The sequence below is a fragment of the Bidens hawaiensis genome, unplaced genomic scaffold (genome assembly GCF_021521415.1).
Source record: "Bidens hawaiensis isolate Kalapana, Puna unplaced genomic scaffold, B.hawaiensis_p1.1 tig00029598_1, whole genome shotgun sequence".
Taxonomy (NCBI): Eukaryota; Viridiplantae; Streptophyta; class Magnoliopsida; order Asterales; family Asteraceae; genus Bidens; species Bidens hawaiensis.
In genome coordinates this window covers 54,002-74,981 of record NW_027505156.1, presented here as the reverse complement: position 1 = coordinate 74,981, position 20,980 = coordinate 54,002, and the positions used below count along the sequence as shown (strand labels likewise).

Here is a 20,980-nt window from a genome sequence, read left to right as displayed (position 1 = left end):
GTCACACATCTGTCTTGTTAAAGGAAAACCTTCATACTTTTATATTTGGCTTTTATAGTATTGAAATTGCCCCAGACTTTATATTACAAGGTGCCAAAGACTTCATATTTGGCCAACCAAATGAACAAGTAAGATGTTCTAAAAGTATGATAATAAATCACATTTGCTACTAAAAGTAACTAAACACTTTCAAGTCCACCTTATTCTCAAACCTGGTGGCTCGGTTGATTGGAACTCCTTTAGGCTCATCCTGCATAATCATTCTAGCGGTCCCAAGTCCTGCATCCACCAAGAGCATTTTTTCCTTTAAGCGTAAAACTTCAGATTTGAAGGCCTTTCCACTGCATAAAAAAACTTGACTTAGATCTACGAAATGATCGACTCAAATAGATGGTCACCATAAGCTATTTCTTTTCCTCCTCTTCCAGTTCTATTAATAAAAAGGCCATCATGGACCAAGATCCAAAGGGATCAATCTTTTACACCGATGTATCTTACTCTCTCGACCAGGTCATCATAAGAAATGCAATGCAAAATCTTTCCGAAGTGTTATAAAGAGGGAAGGCGCGCTACAACTAACATAACAGCCTCTTCCTTGCCCCCCTAAGAATCCAAGGGTGACCTTTGGATGTTGTCGTGACACTTTGGTTACGAAGGTTATCGGGGTCTAGGTTTATGGATGGATTCAGTAATCGAAAGTCTTTCATGTACATAAAATTGTGCATAAAATAAAAAATAATTTGTTTTTTTAACATTAGGGTTTTTTCAAAAGTCTTGCATTTGGTTATCAATTCAATCTTTAAATATATTCTAGGAGTATCTGTAACGTAAGATTTTTGGACTAACGAGCACTTAGTTGGCGCATCAATTCTATTTGAGTTGTAGGTCACGTAACATTTGGTTTTCTCGACTATCTCTTCTATTAAATATTGAACGTCACGTGTCAATTTCTGATAAAGTCTAGATTTTGAAATATTATGATTACAACGTACCATAAGTCTTATTATTTAGTTTATTAATAAAATGTCTTTGAGTAACATCAGGTGCGGAGCTAGGTTCTATGGTTCGGGTTCGCATGAACCCAATCTATTTTTGGTTTTATATATAGGTATACTATCGTATTAATGAACGAAGCCACTATCATTTTAAAAAAATTCCGAACATATTGATTATGAAAATTTTAGTTATAACTTTTAAGACAATAACTCAATTAAAGAGTAATAGACAAACCCAAAATTCAATTATGTGACTTGACCCGTCCTGAAAGCTTTGACGTCGGCTAATAATCAATTTAAGCACTGAAAACTCACAAACCATTTAGAATATTTTTTTTACTTTGCCATCAAGTACATGATACTATATTTAAAATAAATATATTTTTTAAAAATATTTAATAGATGAAAGTTGAAATCTTGAGTTCACTTTTCACAAAAGTTGATATTTACAATCACTAGCTTGGTCTATTAGTAAGTGTATGGTTTTTAATTAAATGGTTGCGAGTTCTAGTCTCGCTTGAGGCATGAGAGGAAATAGTAGTGCGTAAAATAACCGAAAAAACGTAAACCGAACCGTATCTCCTGAACTCAGTTTTCAAGTCGGATATTAACCGAATCCGAATTCCCAATTCAGTTTTCGAATCTTGAAATTTTGAATTCAGATAACCAAATAAACCGAACTAGGTTATGTGGGTTTTTTTTTCCTTTAAGTTTAATGTTATGAGTCTAGTGGTCACCTTCACTGAGCCCTAACCCACCTAGTTTCTCTTTTAAAATCCAAAAGTGTAGAGAAATCAAATGACACATCTAAAATTTCAAATCCATCTCCACGATTCCACTTCAGGCCTTCAGGTCGCATCCACATCCACCGTCCATGACCCCATTCAACTTTTCATCGGGTATGTTTCTCAATAACTCAATCCCATGTAAGAATCCTTATGAGTTGTACAATACGGATTCAGTTTTTCATATTGAATTTGAGTTTTTCAGATTTAACCGGACCGATCCGAATTGAATTCGGATGAATTCAGTTCAGTTAAAGTAATTTGAATCAGATCAGCTCGGTTTTTGAATTCCAGAAAACAAAGTTTTTAAATCCGAACAAACCAATTTAAACAACTTAAATAACTAATGTATGATCCAATGAACATCCATAAGAGGAAATATTAGCTGTTAAAAAGAAAAAGAAAAGAAAAAAAAAAGAAAATTTGATATTTTCAACCTCTTTTATTCATCAAGCCGCATTAACTCATTTTAAAACTAATATACAACATACAAGCAACCTATTTTATTCATCAAGTCGAGCATTAACTTATTTTTAAAACTGATATTAAAGTAGAATTTAATGCACATATTATTAGCCCAGGCCCCCTTAAATATTTTTTTTAGTTAAAATATTAGAACTCAAGAAATTCCATTTGGCCACCATGCACCAATGTCCACCTGGCTAATTTCATGAGAATGGTGGTGATGGGTGAGGCAATGCCCACTCTTGGTAGGTTAGCTCATGGTCATGGTGCAATGAACCTAGTTAGAGCCACTTGTATACGTGATGTTCATTTCTACCCCAATCAATCATCAACTCTATCCAATCTCCTCATCTTACATATTTTTTTTTATCAACATGGGTTTTGAATTCGTAATCATTTGATTGGTTAATCAGTAGGTTCATTGAGTCTCGACACGAAACCAAAGTGTTTGATAACAAGATCGGATATAAAATGACACGTGTATGGGTTCACTTGTGTTATGATATGGTTGCGTTTGATGACAATCATTTACTTCGTAAAGGGTTCTTTCTATGATTCAATAAAAGATAACATAAAAAATAAGGTTGAGAATAGATTGACAACCTTTGTAAGGGCGAAACTTTGGTAATAGCCTTATAGAGTTATAGGCTAAAATTAAATACATAACATATGTTTTGGCTTTAGATTTTCATAGTTGAACGCTTTCTATCACAAACAGTTTAGGCATTGTAAAAGGCATTTTGGCGAATTTGGTTAACAAGCGAATTTAAGCTTATTTAGTTAATAGATCCAATCATGTTTTGTCATGATAAAATCAACATGTTAATCTTAGGAGGGTGCAAGTAATTAACATATTATTTGTAAAAACTTAATAAAAAAATATTTTCAACCTATAATAAGTTACTTGAAAATTATAAAGGTAGTTTTAGTGAAGGTTTGGTTTAATTATTTTAGTTATTCATTTACCTATAAAGATAATCAAATCATAAATCTTGTTTAAAATAGTCGCAATCAAATTGCTTCAGTTATTTACTTATTTAAATTAATTTTTTTTTAGTGATTGCTTTCTTTCACCTTAATGATATTAGTATAAGGGTTAAAAACATGGTCGTCTCGTGGGTAAGCTAAATGAGGCAATGGCTTTAGGCCTTCAGATTTATAGGGTCTCCATCTTAAATAAAAGTTATGTATTATGAGATTTTGAAAATAGAGTTCTTTTAGAATTAGTAACTCAATGTTGAGCCACAATTTGCTTCATATCCATTATCATGGCATATCATCCATATTATATAATCCTTGTATACTCTCTAGCGCTATACGCATAAAGAAAAGAAAATAAAAGGCCTCAACATTTTAGTTAGTTTTAGGCCTCCGAGTACGTTGAGACGGACCTGCCTTAAGGGCATCTATAAAACGAAAGGGTAATAGACCACTTCATGTCAGCTTGCCAAGGATATTGTCCCACGATCACAATAGTTCTCCCTTCTCTCCAATAGAACCACATCATCTTTTGCTCTCCTCCCCTTTGAAAAATCTACATTAGCTTTGCACACACGGCCCATATAAATGGACCACAACTTCCTTCTCTCATCACCGTGTTTGCAGTGTCCCTCTCACTTCCACATCTTCGGCCTTAATCTTTAATCACCATTAATGTTAAATGTTATCTATCACATCTTTAACTTGATTTCATTTTTCTATTCATTCATTTGTCTTTCCAATCCTATGAATTTGGAACAACACAAACTGTTTATGCTGTTAAGAATTAATGCTGATGGTTGACATACTAAATAAAAAGTAGGTTTTTGAAACCACTTGTGTTTGTGATAAATTGGTGGTGTTGACAAGTGAAAGCTCCCCTTTCATCCTGGGAAGCTTTGAAATGAGACTTGAGGATAACTGTTAACTTTTCAAATTAAATATGTATTTTTCTTTGTTTTAGTCTTAACGTAATTTATTGTTAATTTTATAGGCATTTTCTTAAGTTACTAATAAATACACTTGATTTCTTTTATCTATAAACTATGGAATGCTTCAAATAAATTACAAACATATTCCATGAATAAAATGTCACTGGAATTAAATAAGTTTATACCACAATTACAAACACATGATAAGATAAAATAAACATTGTTTATATATGCCTACAACATGTCCAAACATAGTGAATACAATTGTAGCCTTGTATGACAAATCGGGACGGCTTGATTGTATATAATAATAATAATAATAATAATAATAATAATAATAATAATAAATTGAAGGTTAGCGGGCCCATGTTTATGGGGTCATCAGATCGCGATGTGATCCGCCCTTTTCCCCGAACTCTGTGCAAATGCGAAAGCTAACTCTAAGTAAAGCACCCGGGTACTAATGCACTACCTTATACGTGTTTTAATGTTTTTTACATATATAAATTTTCTTTTAAAACGACCAACGAATCATCCAAATGAGTTACTGGCTAAATTCACCACATCGGGTTACACTCGTCAACACCCGTGAACACTCGCCCAAAGGCACGACAGTGCAATGACGTAAAACTCGTTCAGTTCAATGATCCTACTAGTGAACGCCAACTACTCGTCTAGTCTCCCAACATCACCCGGTGTCGCCGAGACTAAATGACGGAGACAAGAATCGAACATGGGTCACATGAAACACCAAATCTCCCTCTTACCCATGATAGTCTATCGATTTTCAGAAAGTATTGCACGATGTTTTTTGGAGTATAAAATTCAAATTTAGAATTTTTTCTGGATTTGCCCTATCATCAAGTTCTACGGCTTTATGACTTTTGTTAGACTTCTCAAAGGTCTATTCACGGTTGGATAGTGTGCACAATTGTTACCTTCTCATCTTGTTGTAATCTTTTGATAACCTATGTGCTTTATACTTTAAATTTGATTGACAGTGGAACATGAACGTATACCTCGTGTATAACTACCACTTACAACACATGTTTCTCTTTTTTACTTTTGTTAATTATACTTGAATGTCACTCGTAAGCACTAGTATGTAGCTAGCACTCCTAGACGGCTAGACCCAAAATATGTTTGTTTTAAATTATTTCAAAATGGAGACCATTCGTTTGAAATCTCTAGAAAAGTTAATATTATTTCCATTAAGTGTTCGGTCTCAACTAAATCAATTGCCATTTTTGAATCTTATAGACTAAAGAGGATCCATTATCCATTATGATCCTATTTTTAAGTATTTTTTAGTCAGTGTGATGGTAAATCATACACTGTTTCCTAAGATTCCACACATTGCCTTTAAAATAACAAAATATGTTTTCATAATATTTGTAGCGTATGAATGTTACATGTTATATAACTCTATGTCTACATTCATGTAGTGGGTTGGTGTCCACCTAGCCAATCATTTCAATGATATTTTTTGAGCGTTTGACTCTCTGTGTCTGATACCAACCAAACAATAACCTGAGACTTTTAATAGTTATAAATAAATCATTAAGTTATATGAAATGCGTCGAAGTGACTATTTATAAATGTGTCACACCCCGATCAAAGGCGGCGGAACATGCCGGATGCAACGATTGCTCATAAGCGCATGACACTGTTTAAAGCGACAATATTTAACAAACTTATTTCATTTCACATCATCGAAAATGTCACATAACCAAATATTCATAACTCAAATACAACAAAATATAACAAAATATAGCAAATCAAATATTGTTCAGTTTTGCTAATATCCTAACGATATTTGTGACGTTTTCTTCACCGAACTCTATAATCAACCTAGATGCAAACCTGTAACATTTCATAAAATAAAGTTTATCAACACAAAGGTTGGTGAGCAATTCATAAGTTTGAACAATAGATATATAGTATGAAAAGCCACAAAACTAGTATACAAAACCATAAATAATAGCTATAAACTTGGATAAATAGTTATCGCTAACAAGTTAGCGACACCCAACTATAAGGGGTTGCCAAATAGTTTAGGATTTTATAGTTATCATTAATTGCATTACGTTAACGACACCTTGCCATGAGGGGTTGCCAAATGGTCTTGGATTTATAGTTCCACCATCCAAAAGCGATAAACACATATTCAAATAAGCATAGAACACCAAATCGAGCAATTATTCAAGTAAGGTATACAACAACGTTTGTGGTTTAAAACCCAAGTATAAAACATTTAGTTTAGATAAGTTGAAATGTCACCCCCAAAATAAAAGATAGAAAACGGAGTATGAAGTTACTCACATTCAAGTAATAAACTTGAAAGATTGATTATTTGGAGATTTGCCGGAACGACGAGTTTAACGTATGAAGCCTAAATAAAAGAAAGTCTTGGATTTAGAAAGGTTGTCTTGAAGATCTTTAAATAAAATAATTGTTGCAAAAACTAATCAATTAAAGTTCAAGGTTTAAAATGTAACTATTTAAGAATTTATAATAATAACCCTTTTAAAAAATGTAAGTTTGCTCAAAACCGGGTTAAAGTATCTAACCTTAATATTTACTTAACCAATGTTAAGTAATAAGGTGGGGAAAATGCTAAAATGCAAGTTCCATTAGGCTAAAGATACTAAAACGGGTTTTTAACGAGTGTTCGGGTTGTCGGTTCGGGTCTTGACAAATGGTCAAACCCAAAGTCAACTTTCCAAATATTAATTGTTATGAGATAACTCATTAAAACATACTAACACTTAACCAAGTATGTAGATCTATTGTTTAGAACTAACAACGCACGTTAAGCGAGTGTTCGGTTTTGTCGGTCCAAGCTATGTTATGAGATCAAGTTGGATCCAACTACTCCAAGTACTTAAGAAAATAATTAAAATCAGTTTGTAAACTATTTTTTTAAAGAAATATACAAGTCTTGATAACTAAAAACACACTTGTGTGTCTTAAGCGAGTAAAAGTCGGTATAGTTCGGTCTCCATCTCACAAATAGTTCATAGATGGTTTCTACATGCCCAAATATCATAGAACTTGTATATTGGTTTATAAATGAAGAAAACTTAAATTTTACAACAAAAAAAGTTAACTACAAGTCTTTTAAGCAAAAGTTTCGGTTTAGTTCGGTTTCCATCTCCCAACGAGTTCATAGATGGATTCCATATGCTTAATATCAAAGAACTTGTAAAAATGATTTTTGAAACTCAAATCTAGCAATAAACATGTTTAAACAACTATTTTAACAAAACTAGTAAACAAAAGTTCGGTTTCCGGTTTGGACTAGTTTCGGTTAAACCGAGTGTAAGGCCCCATTACCGGTAGCCCTACTTTCGTGTTGGATTTACTCATAAACGCAGTTCTAAATATCAGAGTTAATTAAAACATTCGCGGAATATAAAAGCTTTCATAAAACATCTCATAACAAAACACGTCTTGTCTTAAAACATCATTTTGTCTTTCAAAATAAACGAAACATTAAACTTAAACGTCTTGAGTCTTCCGATGCCAGCCTCTTATTCAGTGTCACGTGTCTCCTCAAGCGAGCTGCCTCATCCTACTCACTTGCGTGCATACTAAAAGTCAGCTACGCTGAGTGAGTTCTAGTTAATCATACACTATACAATACACATAAACTTATATTCTTTCATTCATACTTTCATACTTTCATACTTTCTTTTGTATTAACTTACTTTCATATCTTACGTTATAAAGAGCATTACGCCCTACATTCCTCGAGTATTATTAGGGCTCGGTACCCTCCTTCCTCGAGTATTATTAGTGCTCGGTACCCTCTTTCCTCGAGTATTATTAGGGCTCGGTACCCTCTTTCCTCGAATATTAGTAGGGTTCGGTTCCCTAGTTCTCGAATATTAGTAGGGTTCGATTCCCTCTTCGTTACCATACAACCATACATCATACCTCGAGTATTATTAGGGCTCGGTACCCTCTTACCTCGAATATTAGTAGGGTTCGGTTCCCTAGTTCTCGAATATTAGTAGGGTTCGATTCCCTCTTCGTTACCATACAGCCATACATCATACCTCGAGTATTATTAGGGCTCGGTACCCTCATACCTCGAATATTAGTAGGGTTCGGTTCCCTAGTTCTCGAATATTAATAGGGTTCGATTCCCTCTTTGTTACCATACAACCATACATCATACCTCGAGTATTATTAGGGCCCGGTACCCTCTTCGTAACCATACAACCATCATTTCCTTTTTTTATTAACTTTACCACATTCATACACATAAGCATACATATCATACTTACCTTATACTTAGCGTTACAACCTGACAGTACGTGCAATATCCGAAGATCGTTCACGTACCGTCAAGCCATCATTCATACATATCACATTATTCACATAAGGCATACACTTATCTCTTAGGATAAGTGTATTAACAAACATATCGAGTATGCACACAGCCCCGAAAACATAACACATAAATAGGGCTAGAAACTCAGCCGAATCCTGTTACGCTCTCCGTTAATAGTTATTCCTTTCTTCAGTTGTGCACGGCTGACTGTATAACAAGTATACGTATCAATTAACTACTACTACTCATGTTGTATTTCTATCTTTATATGACCCACAACGAACGGGGGTCCGGGGGCAGTGCCCCTGGCAGCGGGGTCTAGGGGCGGCAGCCCCTAGCAGGGTCCAAGGGGCAGAGCCCCTGGCTGGGGTCGAGCTGCCAGGTCAGCTTGGAAAAATTTTATTTCCATTAACTGTCTTAACACATTTTTCATTAGGTTTTTAATTTATTTTCTAAGCGAACTTAACTTTAGGCGAAGTTAAACCTTAAGCGAACTTAGCTTTAGGCGAAGTTATCAGTTAGGCGAACTTGGCCTTAGGCGAAGTTATCAGTTAGGCGAACTTGGCCGTAGGCGAAGTTATCAATTAGGCGGACTTGGCCTTAGGCGAAGTTATCAATTAGGCGGACTTGGCCTTAGGCGAAGTTATCAATTAGGCGGACTTGGCCGTAGGCGAAGTTACCAGTTAGGCGAACTTGGCCGTAGGCGAAGTTAAGCTTTGAAGGCGAAGTTAAGCTTTTGCAGGCGAAGTTGCCCAGTTCGCAAGTGAAGTTGCCCAGTTCAGCTACGGGTTTGGTTTTTATCAAGCATTTTGGCGATTTTAATACCCTTGTTATGGTTCGACATCACCCACTAACGTTCCCTAACCATTTTCAGTAGTATATATATCCCGTATATACTATAAAGCTTGGATCTTTAAGCTTAAGGACATTCAAAAGGCTAAACGTTCAATAAAACGTAAACTTTAAAGGTCAAGAACATACCTTTTATATGTTCGGTGTGGTCGCGGTTTGCTTGGTTATCTCGTATATTGAAGATCTAATAATGGTCGGCTTGATTCTTGGTCTCGGATGTCTCTCTCTCTCTCGGCCAAATATGGTGTAGTGTATGTGTGTGTTTTTGAGTGTGTAGAGATTATGATGGAAATGAAATGAGGGTTTAGGGTTTTAGGTTGGTTTAGGGGATATTTATATCCCTTAAAGCCCATGGACCTAAGGCCCATTCTCATTTAACCCATCTTAATTAATCTAAGTCCATGATCCGTTCTTTACTCGACATTAATTAATTAATAACGCGAAATCACTAAACGTAAATTTCTTTATTTAACATTATAAATTTTAGGATGTTACACCGAGGTTAGTCTTATACAAACCCACACCATGGAACTTGTAAATAAGATGAACAAACTAAAGGGTTAGAAGTTAGTCATAAGTGATATGTATAATAAGTTATGTGTGTGTAAATATATATCAAGAACACGAAGTCCTCCATGAAGCCTTGCCTTATGACATTCGAAACTTAACCAACCAAAGTCGGTGAAGTAACAAATAAAGGAAACAAGGGGTGTGTATTATATATATGTTGTACCACCATATTCAAGAGTTAGTAATGTTAGATGAACAAGTTAGAATGAAAGACTATAGTTAGTTTGACTTGAGAAGTCAAAACTTCAAGAATACATAAGAAATAACAACATTGAATCTATGGAGTTTGAGAGAGTTTTTGGAGATGTAGCAAGAGTAAAATGAAGAAGATGGGTGTGTATATATAGGGAAGGAGTGAAGGGTTGGGTATAAAGATTCTTTTATGGTTTGCATAAAAATGGGTATGTTTAAATGGTCAAACAATGCATAATATAAAAAAAATATATTTTATATATTTTAAATGACAAGATCCAATATTTTATATATTTGAAATGTTCGGGTTACAAACGGGTCGGGTTTACATAACAAAGGTGACCCGAAATTGACGAATGTCTCAAAATGTATATACATGCTCAACCTATTATAACGTATCGTATGAACACGCTCTAATACGTTTGTACCTGAATGAGCATTCTTGTTTGGTAACAAGGCTTATTTTTTAGTGACACTAAACACTTTATGTACGTGCTAAAGCACCTAGCTAGACAATTCTAAAATACTTTTAATAAAAGAGTCAGAAAGAGTGATCATGCATTCCTAACTAATTACTAGAGTGATTTTCCTAGAAAGTGCACTCACCAAGCAAAACCCCACAAAGATTTTCAACAATAATAGATATTATATCAAAGATAATATCTTATAATACTCTTATCAATAATTGAATAACAAATTATAACATACAATTTTTTTTTCTTATTTTGAGTAGACACCCAAATTTGTCTCCTATGTTATGGCCGCAGGTTGTTAAACAAATTTGGGTCATTTAAAATAACTGGAACATAGTTAAAAACAAACATAAGTAATGTTTGAATCAAGTTTAAACTATACAAACAAATTAATCTTTCGGAGGCAAACCATACCAATAATTAAACTTATATCATAGAAACCTAATTCATAGAAATACCAAGGTAACATTAGCTTAAATTCAAAAAACTAACAAGTTAACATCAACCACAATAGAACAAATTAACAGAAGGCTTAGCATAGAGCAGATAAAAAGGCTTTTTGTTATGATGAAAATAGATGTTAAAAATAACCACACTAAGCACATTATTAAAAGTTTAAAAATGAATAATCATGTTTTTGTAAATCAGTCCAGACCGGCCTATTTTGATCCATACTACTATACATGTTTTGATACAAACCTGTATTGAACTGTTACCCAACTTGCCTAACCTAGCTCTTTTGACGTGCCAATTATAGTAATACTAATCTCACCACAAACTCATTAGCAAATTTGTACACATCACGTTCCGGAAAATGATCCGTTGTAGCCTCCATTCCTTCCATATTTACTTGAGGCCTTGATGCTACGCATGATTTACGATTGATACTTCATAAACAGTAATAAATACCTTTTTTTAATTCAATTTATCACCACATATTGATCTTGTTTAAGCGTATTTAACAATCTCATCTTTTAACCATAGTAGTAAAAGTTGCAAAGAAAAAACGTACACGTAAGACAAAGCAGGTGTAAAATATAAAAAAATGTATAATATAAATTAAAAAAATTAATACCATTTTATAAATATAATAGAATCCATTGATACCATAGAAAATTAGAAACCTTTAGAAGGGATCCACGGACTGTGGCAGGTTACCGACCCAAACGAGTCAAGCACGAGCAAGCCCATTAACCACAAAATCAGGCCCAGTATAAGTTATTATACATCCTATGATCCTACTAGAACATTTGCATTACTTTACTTGGAGCACATGTTGATACAACCATCTGTTGTGTAAAGCATCAAAACTCCACATCAACTTTAAAGTGTGTATGTTCCCAATAATACAAATTAAAAGGCATCAGTTCAGTTACTAAGAGTCAAAGACCAAAAACCTATTATTTTGATGTCCCAAAAAAATGGGCCAAACAACTAGTTTAACATTTCAAATAATGTTTATTTCCAAATTCTTGCAATTTTCTATTTTCCATCTATACATAGTGTATAAGTAATTATCTACTGTCATGTGTCACAATTTTGTGAACCTAGCTAACCTACGTTTTTTTTATTATTTTATTTCGCATCACACTCATTCCTAATACATAAACTTACAAAGTTAAAGAGACATTTCTTTATTTAGTGTTTCCTTTATTCAATTTTTGTAATACATGTGTGTCTGACTTGCTTTTATAATAGAAAATAACTCTAGTTCCAAACATTTTTCCTAAAACATATAATCTCATAATTACCACTTTATGCTTTTATTCTAATATAATAAACGAGCAATTTGGGTAATTTACATCTTAATACAATAGAAAGAAAATCAATACGTGTTTTGTGTAGTATTAGGAATTGTCACCCCCAGATAAAACAAGTGTCTTTGACATTTTGAGCAACCAATCAAAACATATCTAGTACTTAACATTTAGTTTCTAGAACAAGTCAAGTAATCTGTTTATGTTCCGGTCTTTTCCCTTGAATTTTATAAACGAATAAGCATATTATATCAAGAACTAAAATAACATCATTAAGTATTAATCTATTTTTTTTCTATAAAAAATGTAAGTTTTAAGCATAAAAAAAACATTACAGCAAAATGACAAAACTTTATTGATAAAAATCCTTACAAAGGTAACATACTCACTTTCTCTAAATGACTACATAGACTACTAAATATTATAAATAAATTTACAAGGGTGTTACTGACAAAACCGAACCTGAGGGTGTCAACTTTCTTTGAACGGCATTGCTCTAATTATTATTTGGTGGTACACCGCCGCTAATGCTGCTCCGGCGAGTGGTCCGGCCCAAAATATCCACTAATAAGACACAAATATTCATGTTAGAATCGAATTGAATTTGAACATAAACATGTTATTCAATCAGCGGACTTACATGTTCATTCCATGATTGGTCCTTGTTGTATATGACAGCTGCTCCTAGACTCCTCGCCGGATTAATCCCAGTTCCGGTGATCGGAATAGTCGCTAAGTGCACCAAAAACACCCCGAATCCAATCGGCAATGGTGCCAATATCTGCCAAAACAAATGTTACCAACATAAAACATATTATTTAGGTCGGGCGGGTGGGGTCGAGTGGCATGCCAGGTCAGAACGGGTGTGGGTCAGGACTGGCCAGTTTAAGAAAATGTCATTTTTTATTCAGGTCAGATTAGGTCGATCTTAATCCTCTATTAATGTTTATTCTTTTACTGACACGTGAAACCAGTGATGGTACACGCGAAAGAGATAACAGATGCATACCAAGTACCTACATGCGCATTACGATAAAAGTTTTGGTGCGAAAGTTGGAAACTTATAAAGATTCTAAAAGTTTTGTGGCCAAATTCTGAAATTCCAAAGCCTGAAAGTTTTAAAATAAAAGTGTAAATTTTTATGACTAAAGTTGAAAGGCTAACTGTTTTGTGATAATAGTTCGTGTTATCGAAACTGAGGGGTCAACTAAAGTTTCGGTCTGCCAATATTCATGCAAAAAATTAGAAACATAAATCCAATAGGTGGAAAACTTTGGTGTCCAAAGTTTAAAGGAGACTGAAGTTGAGGGGCCAACATGTAAACGAAAAAATTTCAAAGGAGACCAAAGTTGGTTTATCAAAGTTGAGGGGTCAATGCGTAAATGACAAAATTTCAAAGGCTAAGGAGCATGGGAAAAGCTTATGTAGGGGCAGGAGTGTCCCTGGTCACCTCTGTTTTTTGGCTTCTTAGGTAAATTTTCGTGATTTCGTCCGAAAATTTTTATAGGAATTGAACCTGGTCACCCTTCAGTGACTTCGGTCACCCGACTTAGCCCAAGCTTCACCATTGCCATGGAGATCAAAGTTTGTTCATCAAAGTTGAGGGACCAAACATGTAAAGTTATAAAACTTTGGTAGCGAAAATCTAAACGTCATAACTATATGTTGCATTTTAATGTTATACTTACGGGAACATGGGAATCGCGGGCACTAAACTTGGCGTCGGTGGCGGAGAAGACAGTGTAAACAAGGACGAATGTGCCGATGATCTCCGCCCACAGTCCGTCGAGCTTGCTATAGCCATCGGAAACCACGTTGGCAGCACCTCCGTGTACATTAAAGTCTGTGCTTCCTTGGAAACCCTTAACGACACCAGCACCACAAATGGCACCGGCGCATTGCATCACCATGTAGAGCAACATCCTGGTAAATGATAATTTCCGACCCAAAAATAACCTGAATGTCACCGCGGGATTGATATGACCACCTGCCACATTTTGTTAAGGATAAACACTTGTTCTTGTCCGTTTGTTTAACTTTAATAAAACAAAAAATGAATGCAAACAATTATTAGAACAAATTTTCTTGTTCACCCGTTCATTAAGAATTGAACATGTGCGTAGTCGTTTATGTCCATTCATTAATATTTTAATAAAAATAAGTAAATTAACGTAACAAAAAAATAATAATTGATTTGATCTTGTTTGCTTGTTAGTCAATTACCATAAGCTAGATTCCAAACCATTTGAGCGTACGTAAATGAATAAATGGAACATGTATTCATGTTCGTTCATTATTAGTTAAATGAACAGCTTTTTTTTGTTAGTGTTCGCACATCAATAATTGAAAGGTTTACAAACGATTCACTGAATAAGTATGAGACCTGAAATCCCGGCGGTGCAATAGACAAGGGTGAAAATCATGCCACCGAAGGCCCACGCGATTCCTAGGACACCAACCGAAGAGCATTTGGTCGGAGACTTTTTGACTTCAATAACGGTCAACAGAGAGATATATTCAAACAAAAAAGTGGCGGTAAATTCGGCTATACAAGCCCGATAAAATGACCAGCATCTGAGCTCTTTCGCCTCAAACAACGGTGCTGGAGGAGGTTCCTTGTAATCCTTGTCGTGAATTTGAGCCGCGGTGCCAAGCGGGTGTCTGTCCCTGAACCAGTGAGTTCCTATATGAACACCGTCTTCCCTTCGGTCCATTTTTGTTTCTCTTTTTAGAAAGTTCTGGTATTTGTAATGGAGAATTTGTAATGGAAGTGGGTGGTGGCAAAGATTATGGAGAATTTGTGGGTCGTCAATTTCGGGATTAATAAGAATGTTTTTGACTTCACCAATGTTTTTGTGGATATCAAACTATTCTAGCTTCAAAACTCTATATAATGGTAAACCAACATACTCCTAGATCTACAAATTACATATTAAACTTATGTTTTGAAAAGTATTATTTACATACATACTTTTAAACAGCCTTAAAAGTCCAAAAACAAAATTAGAAACTGATTACATTTCCAAGTTTAATTACAATAAGAAAACAAAACCAAAACGGTTAGACCGGTTTTTCTAATAAGAAAACAGACTCGCGTTCCATCTCTACCCATCAAAACCTGGACAAAAACAGTAACAGTCATTTCTACCCGGTTTTTTACTTTATAGACCAAAACTGGCACCAGTTTACAGCTACGGTTCTTAAAAAAATTTAAAAATTTAGAACATAGAAAAATTAGCTTTAAAATGCGAAGTACTCAGGTTTGTAAGAGATAAAAAGTGCATATAATCAAAAACAGATTCTAGTCTTAAAAAACTCATATTATCAAAACATAGAAACTCCAAATCCAAAGTAAATAACGTTCCAAAACCACCGAGGATCCTAAACAAAAAACTAAACGAACTGTCTGATAGGTAATTAATAAAGATCTCGACAACGATCTAATCATCAAACAAGCTGAAACCCAAGTCATCGTCTTCCTCCTCCTCTGGCTCTTCCTTCTTCACCTCAGCCGGTGCCGCAGCAGCATCACCTGGAGCGGAACGAGCTTCAGCAGCAACCGGTGCAGCCACAGCAAACTTACTTGGATCCTGCAACCAATTATTATTATTTATTAATACATTTAATCATTTATACAAAATAATAAACCAAAATAAAGTAACCGTCATTTAACTTACAGCTAGGTACTCTTTCACTTTGTCAGCCAATGGGAAAGAATACTCGGTCTCAACAGCAATGGCCAAAAGATTCTTGTAACCATTGATCAACATGTGTGGTGCAGCTGCAACGGTTGGGTAGTGGATGGCCAAAGCCAAAGATGTAACCATGGACACACCCAAAGCAAACTTCTCAACAAGGTCATCCTCGGTCAAGTCAAGCACCTCAGGGCTGAAGACAGAACCGTTATCATACACGGTTTGAACCACTAGACCGTATGAAAACGGCCTGATGCCAAGCTTGGCCAAGAGAGCAGCCTCAGAGGAACCCACTTTGTCACCCTTCTTGATGAGCTCAACCGGGGTGATGATTTCGACAGTACCCTTGTTAATCTTGGTTGGAATGTTAAGGACCTGGAATATAATAACCATAATAAAAAGAATTAATAACAAAATTCAAAGATTAAAACTTTATGTGGAATGTGATTGTAGAATGTATGAACCTGGAAGAAAGAGGTCTGAGATGGGTCAAGACCAGTGTTGCCAGGTGGCACAACCACATCAACTGGAGCCACAAGACCGACACGAGCAGGTGCTCCAACCTTGTACTTCGCAACCTCTTCACGGACCTCCTTCAAGTCACCCTTGGTGAAGATCAAACCAACATTTCCCTGCATTTAAAAAGCTCAACGCATCAATTCAAAACACGTTTGAAATAAGTCATAAATCGTAATGAAGTTATAACCAAAATACAAACACAAAACACTTGCATACAGCTTATTAACACAGATAAACATTTAATTATATCAAGTATACAACCAGGTCACCTCAACTGTATGGATTATAATTGTCACAAATACAAAAGCTTAATCTCGTTCATACATCAAAAAATAATAATAAAACATAAAATAACTTGAGTATCACTCAGTAAAACATAAACAGAATAATAATATTTGATAAAACAAACAGCTTCAAAAACAACCATAACATACTTAGTCAACAAATATGTCAATTTCAACATTAATAATAACAAAAAAACAATAAATTTAAAAACAAGCAAGTTCTAAGATAACATAATTAACTTTTCAAATACAAAATAGCAAGTGAAACAATTAGCAATTCTAAATATCATAATAATCAAATATATCAATTCCATGTTCATACACCAAAACAATAGCATATCAAATACACAAAATAAGTGTACAAGTTAACAAATCAAATCTTATAAAATCAGATGTAACAACATAAAGTAAAAAATAATAAACAAAATTACTTAAAACTTACAACAAGGAGTGGAATAAGATTCAAATAGGCTTTGTTTCCAGTCTTCTCAGAGTGCATCCTAATAGACCTCTTCATCATAGTATTCTTCCCCATCAAAATGACCGAATCACCCCTCAGTCCATGGCGAATGTTCTGAAGCTGGTTCGAGCCGACATTATCAGCGGCGGCTACAAGCACCTGAGTGTAGTCGTCGAGAAGCTGACAGAGCTTGGAGTCGTAAGCGATCTTCTTATCGGCTTTTGATACTTTGCCCATTGCTGCGTGTGTGTGTTTGAAACCCTAACGGAAGAGACGTTGGTGGTTTGCAGGCAAAGAAAAAGTGTGAAAAAGGTATGAATTATATAAATATTATTATGCAAACCCTAATTGAAAAATACTGTAAGCCCATAGAAACTGTTTGAATGGGTCCAAATGGGTCAACCTTGAGTAAACCATTAACCGCCAAAGCAGGCCCAATAGGTGCTTGCATTGCATTATAGAGGTGTACAAATAAAACGGTTTCACCCATACCGGTTCCCAATCCTCAAGTTTCAGGACCGGTTCCCCTTAAAATCTATCAAACCGGTTTGACTCAAACCCGTTTAAATTCGGTTAAACCGGTTTATAAACCGGACCGAACTGGCGTGACCGGGGTGACCTATCTTGCTTCTAAACAGGTTTATAAACCGAACCGGTTTGAGTCAAACCGGTTTTGACCAGTCGTTGACCAAACCAATTCGGTTAATAGACCGGTTCGATTTGGGTTTAAAACCGGTTTTGTACACCTCTAGTTTGCATCCTACTAAAACATTTACACTAATTTACTTCGGGTAGAGGTTTACAAATCAGGTATTTGCATGAACCGAAACCGGAAAGGAAAATCAGGTTTTATACCGGGTTTTTGATCTGTTTTTAAAGGGTTTTGACGGAGTCATGCCCGGGTTTCGACCAGGTAGAGGTGGGATTGGTGGGTTCGGGTTAGTTCCAAGTACATTTTTTCTAAAAAACCGAAACCTGGTCTTTACCCACGAGTTGGGTACGACCAGGACCGGTTCCGAGTCAAGTACACCGGGTTATATTCAGAAATGGGTTTTTCACCACCTCTTACATTCGAGCACATTTTGATGCAAAACCATTTGTTGGGTAAATCATCAAAGGTCCACATCAATCTAAAATTGGATATATGTCACACCTGCAACTGACGGTGGAAATGTTAGGGCGGACGAGGTTGTTCAAAGGCTCGTGATTATTATTAAAGTTTCAATATATATATTTAACGATTACATGGTTCAAATTATACAAATAGTTCCAAGTAACAAAACAACAAAAATAAGATTTGTTGATTTATTTCTAGGTCCAGTGTCCTATGTGATCATCATACTTGAATACTTAATGGATTCATACCTGAAATATGTTTAAAACATGTGTTAACTAAAAATAGTCTGTGAGCAAACATAGGTTTTTATGATTAACGTGAATCAAAATGTGTTGTTCAATTCATATGTTAATGTATATCTAGAGCAAATATGTGATAACAATACTTGGGCAAATAAGAGTGCACAACCAAGCCAATGTGACTACATAAGGGCTAACCACTCATGTTTTCCTTTTGTGTATCAATGTGTATTCTTGGGTCTAATTACCTGCAACCTCCCCCCCCCCCCTCAAAAGGTCCACAAATCTAGGTGGGTGTGTCAAACCAATAGTATTGTCATTATTACCGTCGGCTTGCACTGAGAAAGTTTAAGACATAAAACGTAAATATTACACATGAACATATAGTTGAATTGTATAATGTAAAATGTGTAAAATTTTGTAAAATGGGTTATGTAAACTCACCTTGTTTATGGTTTAACTAAAACAAAACTTGTATTTGCACAAGCCAGTTTTCATTTGTTGAGTGTAGAAAAGAATGAACACATAAACGTAGATTTTGTGTGAAATATTCAAGGATGTTATTTTTAAACCAAAGAAACATAAATGTGGATTATTCATGTTTACTTGTTTAACTTTAAACAAACAAATTAACAGAAACACTTAAAAGAATGAATTTACATGTTCATTAAAAATTTAAACGTATCCGTGCTTGTTAATTAAATTTTAACCGAACATAAAAAAATGCAAATAAATAAACATAACTAAAAGGTGAATTTGTTTTTATTTGCTTGTTAGAGCATTCATATTCATATTTCATCCCCTTATCTCCAATTTCATTTTTAAGTTTAAGGAAAAATGATTAAAAACATAAAATACTACATTCCAGTATTCAACCACCCATCCTCATCCCCATATTTTTATGGGAAAACCACCAAGCCCTCAATTTTACTTATTTTTTATTCTTCCCTCATATAATATTTTTTTGGGTGAATATGAGTGAAAATAAAGATAAATATTGAGAAAGGAATGTGAGATTTTTAAAATTAAGTTAACTAATTTATGAAAAAGTGACTTTTAGTTGAATGACTGGGTTATCCCGTACTTGTGATCCTGTAGTATGAGACTTAGGTTTTTCAATGAGGATCTAAGTTTACACTTGTAACACTTTGGGTGAATGTTGGTAATGAATGATTTGAGTTATGTCATGCGAGTTTGTTCATTCGAATCCTAAGCCCACCATGGTTTTAGTCCCTCCACGTGTTACGCCAGAGTGACAGCCAGCATTTTCTGGGGAAATTTCCAAGCCAAACCCTAAACTTAGCGTGGGCCCAATTAAGACAATAAAGTCTGACCAAAGTGAGGTAACGAGACTCTCCAAATTAGAGAGTGTGGTAACCTAACTAACACCAAAGTCACTGTTCTAAAAAAAAAGAAGTTAATACAACAGAGCTAACGATGGGAGATGGAACCATAAACTAGAGTCTAGGATCATTCACGTCAAATCATTATCTTCAGGTCTAAAATTACATTAAAAATCACTACATTTTTCTTTCCTTTCAATTAAATAGTATTTTTTCTATACCTTTTGTAACACCCCAACCCGGAACAGGCTGACGTGTCACTATTACCGATATCAAATCAATGCCACAATCCAAAATACAACAAAAACCAATGCAACCTATGTCATATTATTAAACCAAAATGAATTAACTCCTAAAAGCTTGAACTTCATTATTCTCTCTCATCACTAATTTCCCAGAGTCCCGAATTACCTGAAAACAAAATAAGAAAAACAAAACAAGAAAATACGGCTGAGCCAAAAATTGCCCAGTAACGGAAAGAACAATAGTATAGGTAAAGGCATACATAAGACAAAACACATACTGAAATAAAACTGAAACTATTGCGGATATAAAACCACGTTTTAGACCGAACTATAATTAAATGCGAAACATAATCCGATACACGATCGGGACGTAATCTGAATATACTCAAATTTTACCAAATACATATACACATATCAAAACGGACCAGAAATATAGTGAAACAAAATATAATTACTAAAATACACGACGATGATGTTAAAATAAACAGGTCGTGTAATACGGAAACACCCAGAGCCTAAACAGAGGGGTACACAGCTAGCTAGTCCATGCACCAAGGAGACGGTGTGGGTGGCGTGCACACATTGTTCCATCTCAAACAGAAGTCAGGAGTCAGGAGTCAGGAGTCGGAGCTAAGATCGATCTATACGCCTCTAAGTGGCCAAGGTACTACATGAGTACTTTCAGAGACGCCGTGAACTTTGATTACGCACTGTCACGATAATTGCCATGTCGTTGACGC

General features: G+C 35.0%; 2 protein-coding genes across 2 annotated transcripts; both read right to left on the bottom strand.

Annotated features, from left to right (window-relative positions):
- Nucleotides 1-12,681: 12,681 nt before the first annotated feature.
- LOC143611112 (aquaporin PIP1-2-like) lies at nucleotides 12,682-15,055 on the bottom strand. The gene is made up of 4 exons (XM_077085404.1): nucleotides 14,722-15,055; nucleotides 14,027-14,325; nucleotides 12,979-13,119; nucleotides 12,682-12,902 (listed from the first exon to the last, which is right to left on the bottom strand). Exons 1-4 carry the CDS (start codon nucleotides 15,050-15,052, stop codon nucleotides 12,810-12,812), a joined length of 864 nt encoding a protein of 287 aa, XP_076941519.1. The 5' UTR covers nucleotides 15,053-15,055; the 3' UTR covers nucleotides 12,682-12,809.
- Nucleotides 15,056-15,623: 568 nt separating this feature from the next.
- On the bottom strand, nucleotides 15,624-17,596 carry LOC143611113 (large ribosomal subunit protein uL10-like). The gene is made up of 4 exons (XM_077085405.1): nucleotides 17,279-17,596; nucleotides 16,498-16,665; nucleotides 16,016-16,408; nucleotides 15,624-15,928 (listed from the first exon to the last, which is right to left on the bottom strand). Exons 1-4 carry the CDS (start codon nucleotides 17,531-17,533, stop codon nucleotides 15,779-15,781), a joined length of 966 nt encoding a protein of 321 aa, XP_076941520.1. The 5' UTR covers nucleotides 17,534-17,596; the 3' UTR covers nucleotides 15,624-15,778.
- Nucleotides 17,597-20,980: the final 3,384 nt, after the last annotated feature.

Coding starts and splice junctions, on each gene's coding strand:
- LOC143611112 (XM_077085404.1), bottom strand. CDS start 15,052: ATGGACCGAAGGGAAGACGGTGTTCATATAGGAACTCACTGGTTCAGG. Junction 13,120..14,026: donor CCCGCGATTCCCATGTTCCC/GTAAGTATAACA, acceptor TTGTTTTGGCAG/ATATTGGCACCATTGCCGAT. Junction 12,903..12,978: donor ACCAATCATGGAATGAACAT/GTAAGTCCGCTG, acceptor GTGTCTTATTAG/TGGATATTTTGGGCCGGACC.
- LOC143611113 (XM_077085405.1), bottom strand. CDS start 17,533: ATGGGCAAAGTATCAAAAGCCGATAAGAAGATCGCTTACGACTCCAAG. Junction 16,409..16,497: donor CTCAGACCTCTTTCTTCCAG/GTTCATACATTC, acceptor ATTATATTCCAG/GTCCTTAACATTCCAACCAA. Junction 15,929..16,015: donor AAGTGAAAGAGTACCTAGCT/GTAAGTTAAATG, acceptor AATTGGTTGCAG/GATCCAAGTAAGTTTGCTGT.